At 39.0% G+C, this 13,897-nt stretch overlaps 1 protein-coding gene across 2 annotated transcripts in view; it reads left to right on the forward strand.

The window, feature by feature from the left end:
* Positions 1–4,261: 4,261 nt before the first annotated feature.
* The window catches only part of LOC117317348, a 57,338-nt gene continuing 47,702 nt past the window's right edge, over positions 4,262–13,897 (forward strand). Inside the window, exons 1-3 of one of the 2 annotated variants that reach the window (XM_033872148.1) lie at positions 4,262–4,868; positions 9,773–9,835; positions 13,362–13,424. In XM_033872148.1, the coding sequence (XP_033728039.1) occupies positions 4,298–4,868; positions 9,773–9,835; positions 13,362–13,424 (697 nt within the window). In that variant the 5' untranslated portion in view covers positions 4,262–4,297. The remainder of the gene's footprint in view (positions 4,869–9,772; positions 9,836–13,361; positions 13,425–13,897) is intronic. The other variant, XM_033872149.1, reaches the window with a different exon arrangement.

Genomic DNA, 13,897 nt, shown 5'->3' on the forward strand with positions numbered 1-13,897 from the left:
ATGAATGAATTTGAACCCAATTTGGTCAGAAACATCTTTTGGGGAAGGGAAACAGATTTTGCATACATGGTGACTCTGACCCCCAAGGGGCCAAAGGGGCGGGGCCTAATGGGGAAATAGAGGTAATTCCTTTAAATCGCTACTTGTCATCAAGTTATGAATGAATTTGAACCCAATTTGGTCAGAAACATCCTTTGGGGAAGGGGAACAGATTTTGCATAAATGGTGACTCTGACCCCCAAGGGGCCAAAGGAGCGGGGCCTAATGGGGAAATAGAGATGATTCCTTTAAATCGCTACTAGTCATAAAGTTATGAATGAATTTGAACCCAATTTGGTCAGAAACATCCTTTGGGGAAGGGGAACAGATTTTGCATAAATGGTGACTCTGACCCCCAAGGGGCCAAAGGGGCGGGGCCTAATGGGGAAATAGAGGTGATTCCTTCAAATCGCTACTAGTCATAAAGTTATGAATGGATTTGAACCCAATTTGGTCAGAAACATCCTTTGGGGAAGGGGAACAGATTTTGCATAAATGGTTACTCTGGCCCCCAAGGGGCCAAAGGGGCGGGGGCCCATTAGGGGAAATAGAGGTAATTCCTTCAAATCGCTACTTGTCATAAAGTTATGAATGGATTTGAACCCAATTTAGTAAGAAACATCCTTTGGGGAAGGGGAACAGATTTTGTATAAATGGTGACTCTGACCCCCAAGGGGCCTGAGGGGCGGGGCCCCATATGGGAAATAGAGGTAATTCCTTCAAATCGCTACTAGTCATAAAGGTATGAATGGATTTGAACCCAATTTGGTAAGAAACATTCTTATGTGAAGGGGAACAGATTTTGCATAAATGGTTACTCTGACCCCCAAAGGACCAAAGGGGCAGGGCCCCATATGGGAAATAGAGGTAATTCCTTCAAATTGCTACTTGTCATAAAGTTATGAATGGATTTGAACCCAATTTAGTCAGAAGCATTCTTTGGGGAAGGGGAACAGATTTTGCATAAATGGTGACTTTGACCCCCAAGGGGCCAAAGGGGCGGGGCCCCATATGGGAAATAGAGGTAATTCCTTTAAATCGCTACTGGTCATAAAGTTATGAATGGATTTGAACCCAATTTAGTAAGAAACATCCTTTGGGGGAAGGGGAACAGATTTTGCATAAATGGTGACTCTGACCCCTAAGGGGCCAAAGGGGCGGGGCCTAATGGGGAAATAGAGGTTATTCCTTCAAATCGCTACTAGTCATAAAGTTATGAATGGATTTGAACCCAATTTGGTCAGAAACATCCTTTAGGAAACGGGAACAGATTTTGCATAAATGGTTACTCTGACCCCCGAGGGGCCAAAGAGGCGGGGCCCCATATGGGAAATAGAGGTAATTCCTTTAAATCGCTACTTGTCATAAATTTATGAATGGATTTGAACCCAATTTGGTAAGAAACATTCTTGGGGGAAGGGGAACAGATTTTGCATAAATGGTGACTCTGACCCCCGAGGGGCAAAAGAGGCGGGGCCCCATATAGGAAATAGAGGTAATTCCTTTAAATCACTACTAGTCATAAAGTTATAAATGCATGTTGTAAACTCAGAGAGTCTGGACTTCATTATTTTTTTAAAGCAGTTGGGATCCCCACGCTATAACCATAAATAGCATTGTTTGAGGTTAACAAACAAAAGGAATTGAACATGAACATTATTTTGACATTTGGTCAAATCCAACCAAGTGAGCGATACAGGCCCCATGGGCCTCTTGTATATATATATATATATATATAGGAACTTTTATGGATCCGTATATCTGAAACAGGTGGTTTAAATTTATGTAAAATCATTTAAGAATCAATCAAAATTATCGAGATGAAGTCTTCCCGATCTACTGTCAGGAATCCTGCATTTTTATTGGCTGATGATGACTCTCAGATCTAGGTTATTTCCTAATCGGAATAATGTTTCTCGCTACTTCATTAAAGGTGTAATTTTGCTACAGATCGTACGGTGTACACAATCATGTTTATCATGCTTAAATGTTCACTCATCAATAGCGGGACCGTTTTTGTTTTTGCGGTACAAAAGGTTGGACCAGTGTTGCTAGTTTATGAAATTAAGACAGACCTGGTGATTTTATAGTCTATTACTTTCAGACGAGCCTTGACAAAGACAGTATTAACATGTATTTGCAAGTCTGTTAAGATAGGCCTAAAGTTACTATCAGTGGATATTATGTTTGAAATATTACATTTGAATACTGATAGAGCGGTTTGTCCTCATAAACAAACAGGCCCAGGCATCAATTGGAAATTGAGTAGAATTCTAATTGAAAACAAAATAATTCAAGATTTAAATTAGATAATTTAAGAAGAAAACAATTACGGTAGTAATCTTTGTGAAATATTTATTAACCCAAGGTGTCAATTGTCAAAATGCCTTATTGATAATAACAGACTTATATATTAATAGTATAGATATCTAGGTCTCTGATAATACATAAGTAATATAAGCATGTCAAAACTTCTAAGAGTCATTTCTTTTTTAATTAAACTTTACTAACATTTTTTTTATAATGACAGCTGTGATGTGATGGCTAAATTTGTACAAATAAGTAACCTTGATTAGTGAATTTGTGATAGTACTGGATTTATGTTTGTATCCCTCCAATTTTCAAACAGGATAAACTAATGTAAATGTACCGTGATACGTATCGTACCGTGAGACAAGTACCGCGATACGTATCGTATCGTGAGGGAAGCGTATCGTTGCAGCTTTAGTTTGCCATGAAGAGATAAACACATTCATGTTGTAAAAATAGGTCCTGGGTTCTTTCCTTACCCCTAGGGACTGTAATTCTATGTTATATCTTTGAAACCGTTGGGATCCATACCTCATAACCATAATAGCATTGTTAGACATCAAAAAATAAAGCTGTTAACAAATTGAACATGAACATTATTTTGAAGTTTGATCAAATCAACCAGATGAGCGATACAGGTCCTTTAGGCCTCTTGTAATGTGTATCGTGTTATTGCTGAAGGCGGGGCCATGCTAGGCTTCTTTTTTTTGTTATGAGATTCAGGTATTTAAAGATTTCGTCCTGGTTTACAGAAGTGTCTCGCCAAACAGTCTAATAACATGTTTGTTTCACAATCAGACCGTAATCGAGGTGTTCATGTGATTAGAGTATTGAGAAATTAAACAATTTGTGGGGAAGTAAACGCATTAGAAATCCCTAGGATTGAGTCACCAAACAAGCACACTTGCTAATGGTTGTGAGGATTAAATTTTTGAGTGCCAAGGTAAGTTTGCAAAGGGTACAGCTGTAATAACTCTGGAACTTGGTGTCAGGGCTACTGACCTGTCTGCGGTGCAACATATATATTATTATATCAGTCTAGAATTGTTATATTTTGGAATGGGTCATCAAAATTCCTTATTTGGTCTAATTTTCAGCGGCATTTGTTGACTACCTCCTCAAGTTTAGCCTTAGAACTGTCCGAGAGTCAACAGATACTGAACTGTAATTAAATTTAAATTGCCATCTTCTATATTGTATATATCGATTGTTTAGAGGAACAAGGACGTATCTCCAACATGGCCTGATAAGAAGTAAAGGGCCGTATCTCAAATTTATCAATGTTTAGATTTTGATAAATTACAATTCCGACTGAGTTTTTCTTATAGAATGTGTTCTTTATATCAATGGAAATTGTCGAATTATTTTAAATCACCTGTATTTCAACAGAATTGTAGATGTTGTAGATGTAGTATAAGAGGTAAAGTTTATCTTCCCGTTTTGGAAAGCTAAATTGCCCCCACCCTGTGTTACAAGACTACAATTGGTTTCATTATACTACAAAAAACCTCATTGGTGGCGATGGTGGGGTAAAGTTGTTATTGTTGTTATGAGTTGGCCCGGACAACATTTCTAGTTTTATTCCCTTATGATATGAAAATATGTATATAACAGTCATTGAATCATTCAAGTATCTAATAGAACTCGAATATTGAATTTGACCTTTAAATCTTTTTGTTGAAACTACGCGCATCAATCTGCATGTTGTCTCGTATTGGTTGCTGCTTCAGGATAAAATATCAAAATTTTTAAGTACTGGTTCTTAATCACTTAAAAAGACATTCAATAACCTATACAAAAGGTCATAAAAGTAGAGAATATAAAGATTGTACAAATGCAGTACTTTCACTTGTTACATCAGATTTCAGGTGACAGTTAAAGACTCAATAGTCCTGTTACTTATTTTCCAGTATCAACATCATCTTCTGTCCTGAAACCAACTATAAGGATGTCTGCCAAGTATACTTCCACCGAAGAAACGACTAACTATGCCCGGATATGCAGACTGGTCATTGATGTCTTCCCTGACGTCTTCAGAGAATTACTCGTCACTCGACTGCCATCTGGACTCCCTTATGTACTTTCCAGTCAAAAGGGTCAGATTATCTCCCATTTGAATAAACAACAGAAGAAAATGCTTTACCCCTCAGGTGGAGTGTTCCAAGGTTCTGAGAAGGATATGGATATTTCTTTACTTTATATCCTTCTAAGGAATCTAGGGAACATCACTCCTCATGGAAAGGGTTGGGGTAATGTTCCAGATGCTGCCGACCATTGTCTGTCAGCAAACATTGAACGTCTACGGATACACAGAAATGAGATATTGCGTGCCAACAATGCATATCTTTCTAATAGTGACTTACGGACGAGGTGGGCCGACATCCGTCAAAGTGTTGAGGACATACAGAACAGTGACCTGAAGACAGGGATGTTTGTACAAGCCGTGGATAGTATACTGAACATGACCATGGACCCAGATGTAGAGAGGAAGTACATAACTCCTGTAAAGAAGATAGAAGGTAAACTGCATTAAGAATATGATTACATCACTGAAAAATTGATATTTTTAGCTCAGACGGCACAAAGTGTCGGTGAGCTTATGGTATAGTGCAGGAGTGGGTGTCCTTTTTCAATCTTTCCGTCAAATTTGAACTGCTAAAAACTATTAAGTCAAGTATGTTAAAAATTTCAAGACTCTTTTTGTAAAGTTCCAGAAGGCCAGCAAGTACCTAGGGCAAAGTGGTATAAAGTTTCCTCATATAAATGACCTTGACCTATATAAGGTCCCAGAGACTGAATAGTTAAAACTCCTTTATGAATCTTCCTCTCAAGTTCTAAAAGACCCAGGGCAGTCATCCTTTGCCAGTAGGTTCATAAAAATTATTAAATTTCCTCATACCAAAGACCTTGGCCTATTTTCAAGGTCACATGAATCAAATATGTTAATGACTTCCAGAATTTTCTTCTGGAGATCCAGAAATCTGAAAGGCTTGATATTTTGGCAGCAGGTACCCAGGGTAGAGTGGTATAAATACATTGTACTTTTATTTGATACAATGTACTAGTACAATGTACTTGTACAATGATCAGAAACAATGTATTTTGATTAGATACACTGTATATTGATTATCTACATTGTACTTTGATCACATACAATGTATTTTGATAAGATACACTGTATATTGATTATATACATTGAACTTTTATCAGATACATTGTAATTTGATCAGATACATTGTACTTTGATCAGATACACTGTACTTTGATTAGATGCATTGTAATTTGATCAGATACATTGTACTTTTATCAGATACATTGCATTTTTTATCAGATGATCAGATGGTGGGCTATTCAAATCGCCTTTCGTCCATGGCCCGTGGTCCGTCCGTCCGTTAACAATTCTTGTTAACGCTATTTCTCAGAAAATACCAAAGGGAGCTGTCTTAAATTTCATATGCAGACTTCCCTTGGGCCCTAGATATGCATATTGCATTTTGGGACTGATCCATCAACAAGATGGCCGAAAGGCAGCCATCTTGTATTTCGATACTTGAAGTTTGTTGTCGCTATTTCTCAGAAAGCGCGGAAGTGATGTCTCAAATTTCACATTTAGACTCCCCTTGGTCCCTAGTTATGCAATATTGCCTTTTGGGACCAATCGGAAAACAACATGGCCGACAGGCAGCCATCTTGAATTTTGACAATTGAAGATTGTTACTGCTATATCTGAGAAAGTACTTAAGGGATCTTTCTCAAATTTTATATGTAGGTTCCCCTTGGTCGCTTGTTATGCATATTGCATTTTGAGACCAATCGGAAAACTACATGGCGGACAGGCAGCCATCTTGGATTTCGACAATTGGAAGTTTGTTACCGCTATTTCTCAGAAAGCGCCAAAGAGATATGTCTCAAATTTCACATATAGACTCCCCATGGTCTGCAGCCATCTTGAATTTTGACAACTGAAGTTTGTTATCGCTTTTTCTGAGAAGGTACTGAAGGGATCTTTCTCAATTTTCATATGTAGGTTCCCCTTGGTCCGTCATATTGCATTTTTGGACCAATCTGAAAACATTGTCGACAGACAGCCATTATCGCTAAATCTCAAATTCCATATATAAGTTTCCCTTGTTTGAAAGCACTGGAGGGATGTTGGAGGGATGTGGAGACTTGAAAATATAATGTGGGTTTCATTTTTAGGTCATCTGACCTTAAGGGTCAGGATGACCTATAGTCATCATGTTTCGTCCGTCGTCGTGCGCCGTCCGCCGTGCGTAAACTTTTCACATTTCAAACTTCTCAAGTTCCACCAGTGGGATTGAGTTTAAACTTGCCTGAAATGATGCTGGGATGGTCCTGACCAAGTTTTGTTATTTTTAAGGTCGGTCAGTTCCACTGATGCTATTGGAAATTGGTGAGGATGTTAAGGAAGGAGAGCCAACAAAGAATTGTTATTTTTCAGCTTCGTAAAAACTTTGACATGGCAGCCACGTCGGCCATTTTGTAACATGATTGCGCAATCATGGTTCTTCTGAACAACACCTATTTGAAACTTCTTCTCAAATTCCACCAGTGGGATTCAGTTCCTACTTACCAAAAATGATCTTGAGATGGTCCTGGCCAAGTTTTGTTATTTATCGGGTCAGTCAGAAATCCAAGATGGCTACCATGGCAACCATCTTGAAAACACATTTTAAACTTCTCCAGTTTCACTGGTGCAATTGAGCTGGAAATTGGTGAGGATGTTAAGGAAGGAGAGCCAACAAAGTGTTGTTATTTTTCGGCCTCGGCCCCAGCAGCCATTTTGTAACATGATTGCGCAATCATGGTTTTCCTGAACAACACCTATTTCAAACTTCTCAAATTCCACCAGTGGGATTCAGCTCTTACTTGTACCAGAAATGATCCTGAGATAGTCTTGATCAAGTATTGTTATTTTTCATGTTTATCCAAATTCCAAAATGGCCACCATGGCCAACAGTGCCACTATACTTGCTGCAGAGAATGCATACTACAAGTATAATGTTCTTTAATTTAGAGTCAGACCGTTAAGGCCCTCGGGCCTCTTGTTTTTTTAGCCCACCATCATCAGATGGTGGGCTATTCAAATCGCCCTGCGTCCGTGGTCCGTGGTCCGTGGTCCGTCCGTCCGTCCGTCCGTCTTTCTGTGACGCAATAGTTGTCCGGACAACTCCTTCTTAAGTACTTCTCCGATTTTAATAAACTTGGTATACATGATCAGTATAACATGTAGTTGCGCATCCCACATTTTTTTTTTTTTCGAAAATCCAATTTAAAAATGGCCGCCGACTTCTCATTAGTTGAGATATGTCCTTAATTATTTGCAAAACTTTGTGGCAAATATTGCTACCATCCTTCCCAACAGCCTGGTCAGAGCACAATTTGCGCATGAACAACTCCTCACAAATACCTACAGCAATCAAGTTATTAAAAGCTAAAAACCCAACTGCAAAGTTTGACGATTGATGAACATCAGACTGCAAGGTAGTTGCACCACAAACATACTCATCTTCTTTATTAGATGCTCTAAATCAAATGCAAATTTGTGTTTACGCATCACACCTGTGAAACATCAGAAGACATCCTGGCACCCAGTAGTGTTCCATTTCAACCTCCAATCAAAGTAACTACAGATATGTAAAATACCAAATTATTGTCATCTCCATATGGCCCCTCTGAATCTTCCCCCACAAGATAAGATTGGAATACCACATGAAACAATAACTATACCCTGACACCTTGACAGATAAATGAACAAGGGTAAATGTTATATCCTACTGGATACACCAACTATCAACCCTGACACCACTAGGGAACAATGACCGAGGGTAAATGTTGTATCCTACTGGATACACCAACTATCAACCCTGACACCTCTAGGAAACAATGACCGAGGGTAAAAGTTTATATTGTTGTGCTGCATCTATTCATCTTATTATTCAGTGTCAACATTTCATTTATAGGGTGTTGAGACTTTTGATCAGAAAAACAAAATGGCTAACAGACGGCCATCTTGGATTTTGAGAATTGAAGATTGTTGTAGCTATTTCCCGAAATGTACTGAAGGGATATTCCTCAAGCTTCATGTGTAGGTTCCCCTTGGTCCCTTTTTGTGCCATTTGAATTTAGATTTTTAATCCGACAAATTGGCCAGTTCTTTGACTCACCTGTCCCAATGTGTTACCATACAGTTCCCGATCACCTGTCCCAATGTGTTACCGTTCAGTTCTTTGACTTACCTGTCCCAATGTGTTATCATACAGTTCTTTGACTCACCTGTCCCAATGTATTACCGTTCAGTTCTTTGACTTACCTGTCCCAATGTGTTACCATACCGTTTTTTGACTCACCTGTCCCAATGTGTTACCGTTCAGTTCTTTGACTCACCTGTCCCAATGTGTTATCATACAGTTCTTTGACTCACCTGTCCCAATGTGTTACCACTAAGTTCTTTGACTCAACTGTCCCAATGTGTTACCGTTCAGTTCTTTGACTCACCTGTCCCAATGTGTTATCATACAGTTCTTTGACTCACCTGTCACTGTGTTTCCACTCAATTCTTCGACTCACCTGTCCCAATGTGCTACCGTTTAATTGTTTGACTCACCTGTCCCAATGTTTTACCGTACAGTTCTTTGACTCGCCTGTCCCAATGTGTTACCATACGGTTCTTTAAATCACCTGTCACTTTGTGTTTCTACTAAATTCTTTGACTCACCTGTCCCAATGTGTTACCACTCAGTTCTTTGACTCACCTGTCACTATGTGTTTCCACTCAATTCTTTGACTCACCTGTCCCAATGTGCTACCGTTTAATTCTTTGACTCACCTGTCCCAATGTTTTACAATACATAACTTTGACTCACCTGTCCCAATGTGCTACCGTTTAATTCTTTGACTCACCTGTCCCAATGTTTTACAATACATAACTTTGACTCACCTGTCCCAATGTGCTACCGTTTAATTCTTTGACTCACCTGTCCAAATGTTTTACCATACATAACTTTGACTCACCTGTCCCAATTTGCTACCGTTTAATTCTTTAACTCACCTGTCACAATGTGTTGGCCAAAATATTGATAAGACACCATTAAATAACCGAGAGGCCCTGAGATCTTGTATCTGGTCTCTGATACACTTATTTTATTTGATGTTAAGTTAATGTATAAAAAGGATCACAAGATAGCAGGTGAGCGATTCGGGCCTATTGGGGCCTTGTTTGACTCACCTGCCCCAATGTGTTCCCACTCAGATCTTTTCCAACTGACAGGTCTGTCAATACAACAGCAATTTAGGGCAAAGGAAAGAAAATATCAAATTTTGAACTGATAAATATTGTATTATTGAAGGCACCCAGGATGTTATCCTCAATGACATACAAGCATATTGTTTGTCTTTTCAGGGGCAGTCAGTGATATCACAGCCCTACATAACACAACGACAAGAGATGTGGATGAAATAAAAGGTATGATATAATTAAAAAAATAAAGGATCATGATATTTCCTTCCTCACCCATCTGTTAACCCTTTGCCATATGTAAGCGCCTCTGGACGCCTTTACCCCTTGCCACATGTAAGCGCTTCCTGACGCCTCTGCATTATCTCCATGTAAGCGCTTCTCGACGCCTCTACGTTATCTCAATGTAAGCGCCTCTCGACGCCATGCCGGTTCGGTAAACTTAGACATGGAAAATCCCGTGATTGAGAGCGACATCTATCTGGAAATCCCCGATACTATTTTAAGAAGATATCCATGCATCGACCAATCAGATTTGTACACGTCATTCATACGAAAGTTTTTGAATAAATTAACCTAGAAAGTGTGAGTCATGAGTGTAGAAAATGTCACAACAACCGGGTTAATGGCGTCTGTCGCTACAATATTGCGGGACATATTTGAGGACGATGATGAGGATTTAGAATTTGATGGTTTCGGGCCCGAAGACATCGAGTCTGATATTGACTTAAACGATGTTCTTAATGAACTGTCAACTGACGATGAGTCAGAGAATGAGGATGAACCGCGACCAGGTACTAATGTACTGCCGCCATTAGGTAGGCCTAATGTTGATGATCCTGAATGGTCGCGAGATTTTTCCCCCATCACTGTTAATGCTTTTGTTAGGGAAACGGGACCTATACTACCAGAAAACTTCGATGTTAATTCTGCAAGTCCCATTGACTATTTCCATATATTCTTCAATGAAAATCAGTTTTCTGCCATCGCTAGGCACACAAACAACTACGCTTGCTGGCGTTTAGAAACCGAAAATAGAGGTGACCCAAAATGGTCGGATACCAATTCGGCCGAAATAAAAGCGCTTATCGGCATAAACGTACTGATGGGTATACAATATATGCCAGAAACGGACATGTATTGGTCAAGTGACGATTACCTAGGAAATATTGGAGTAAAAAATGTCATGCCATGCAATAGATTCCAAAAACTTTCACAGTATTTTCATGTATCAGACAGGGAAAATGAACCAGTTCGTGGTCATGAAAATTATGACAAATTGTATAAAGTCAGAGAGACAATTGACCATGTCCTGAAAACTTTTCTGGACAGATACAGACATTCATGTAATATTTCTGTGGATGAAGCCATGGTGAAGTACACTGGTCGATTGTCATTTCTTCAATACATGCCCGCTAAACCCATCAAGCGCGGTATTAAGATTTGGATGCGGTGTGATGCTGAAACTGCTTACCTCTCTCGCTTTCAGATATATTTGGGGAAAAAAGAGGGTGGTGTGGAACATGGCCTTGGATATAATGTAGTCACAAGCTTGTGTGATGACATACATTACCACAATCACCATGTCTACTTTGACAATTATTTCACTGGAGTGAAATTATTGGAGGATTTACATGATCATGGCATATATGCATGTGGTACTTGTCGTTCTAATCGTTCTGGGTTTCCAAAAGAATTTAAGAAACCGGGAAAAATGAACAGGGGGGAATACAAAGTTTTGCAAAAGGGCGAGTCAAATTTGGTAGCCACAGTTTGGAAGGACAAAAAGCCTGTCTTCAACTTGTCTACCCTCAGTGATCCTGAAGGGGAAGATAGGGCAGTGCGTCGAGTTGGTGCAAATGTCCTGGATCTTCCGCAGCCTCTGACTGTGTATTCTTACAATAAATACATGGGTGGTGTTGACCGGCATGACCAGTTGAGAATGGCGTATGATGTTGGCCGGGCACCAAAGAGATGGTGGCGATATATCTTTTGGTTCTTGGTCAATTGTGCTATTGTCAACTCGTTTATTGTCTACAAAATGGTGTCAAAGCGTCAGACCAAAAGGAAAAGATATCGCCACCTTGACTTTTGGAATGAGTTGGTCAGGGACCTGATAGGTGGTTACACAACCCGCAAACGCCAATCTCAACAAATGGATAACCCAGGCATTGTCCTGCAAGAAAATGTAGGTGGTCACATAAATTCCCGTCTTCCTGGCCCTAAACGCAGATGTCGTTTTCATCTTACTGCCCACAAGCAAAGAAAAGAAACTGTTTATGGATGTGTAGTGTGTGGTGTCCACCTCTGTAAACATGGGTGCCACAATCAGTTCCATGTTCAGTAACATTTCAGTAACATTTCAAATTCAGAAACACTTTGTCGCAACATTGGATATAGGCAAGCGCTTAAGCCTGAACTATTGATTCAGTTTGTTTCATTTGGAATTTGATGTTTAATCATTTCATGTGCATTATTTCATTGAATTTTAAACTGTTTATGGATGTGTAGTGTGTGGTGTCCACCTCTGTAAAGATGGGTGCCATAATCAGTTCTGTGTTTGAAGTAACATATTCAGAGACACATTCTTTTCGCGACATCGGATATAGGCTAAAGCCTGAACTGTTCAAAAATTTGGATATCCAATCTGTTTCATTTTGGAGTTAACATTAAATCATTTCATGTACAGGAATTCATTGAATTATATATTACATTGCCAAAATATTTTGAAATTTGTCTATTCTGTTCGTATAAAGCTGATTTCATGATTATGTATTGTTGGTTTTATGAAGAAAAGAGCACATAATTAAAATCTAAGAAATTCTTAACATAATTGTAACTTACCAAAAATGCCTAAAACAACTATTTCACTTTCAAAATTAGGTTTAGAAAAATTATTCAAAACAAAGCTTAATATCTCAAAAACTGCCATTGAGATGGTGTATGTACATTTCAGTCAGCGCAACAATGTTGCATTGCAACAATGTATCTTTGCACCATCAGCACAGAGTGCTGAAGTGTTATAACCTGCATGTGGCAAAGGGTTAATATGTCTATTTATAGCTCTTTATCGAGAAGTATTCAAAGTGTCAAACAGACTGTAATCTTTAATTGACTTCTCAATAACCAAGAAGCCCATGGAGTTGATATTGGGTCAGTAGCATGCTGTGTTGAAAGGCTTCCAAGATTGTTCAAAGGAATGACCTTGACCTACATTGAAGGTCACAGGAGTCAAAAAGGCTGAAATCTTGAAATGACTTCTTCTGAATAACCAAGAGGCCCAGGGAGTTAATATTGGGTCAGTGACATGCTGGGTTGTACGGCCACCAGGTTTGTTCAAAGGAATGACTTTGACTTCAAGGTCACATGGGTCAAATAGGCTAACATCTTAAAACAACTTCTCAATAATGAAGAAGCCCAGGGTCGGATATCGGTCTGTAGCATCCCAGGAGCCAAATAAAATATTTCCATGCTTCTCAATAACCAAAAGGTCCAGAAATCTGATACATTGTATTTGGCTTGTAGCATGCTTGGGTGAAGGACTAGAAAAATTGTTCAAATGAATGACCTTGACCATAGTTTATTTTGAAAGTGTTAAGATATCAAATTTGGAACTGATAAATATTGTATTATTGAAGGCACCCATGATGTTGTGTATAGATATGAGTGTATCTATAATAGATATACGATGCTTCACATCATCAACTTCCATATTATCCACAATGATATACACGCATATTGTTTGTCTTTTCAGGGGCAGTCAGTGATGTCACAGCCCGACATGACGTGACGGCTAGAGATGTGGATGAAATAAAAGGTATGATATAATTATTCGTCATATTTCCTCCCTTATCCATCCGTAAATAACTCTATTGACAGCTCTTTCTTGAGAAGTATTAGAAAGTTATTTTTATGCTTCTTAATAAAGTTCCCCTAAATAGCTTATTAGTCCCCTGCCGTTTGAAAAACGGGGGGACAATAGGTTTACCCTCTGTCTGTCTGTCTGTCTGTCTGTCTGTCTGTCTGTCTGTCTGTCTGTCTTTTTGTCCGTTCGTCCGTCCGTCCTTCCGTCCGTCTGTGACGCAATAGTTGTCCGGACAACTCCTTCTAAAGTACTACTCCGATTTTAATGAACTTGGTATACATGATCAGTATAACATGTAGTTGTGCATCCCACATTTTTTTTCTCCAAAAAAAACAATTTTCAAAATTGCTGCCGGCTTGTCATTGGTTGAGGCTTGTCCGAACAACTCCTCCTTAAGTACTACTCCGATTTTAATATTGTATACA

The sequence above is a fragment of the Pecten maximus genome, chromosome 19 (genome assembly GCF_902652985.1).
Source record: "Pecten maximus chromosome 19, xPecMax1.1, whole genome shotgun sequence".
In the NCBI taxonomy this organism is placed as follows: Eukaryota; Metazoa; Mollusca; class Bivalvia; order Pectinida; family Pectinidae; genus Pecten; species Pecten maximus.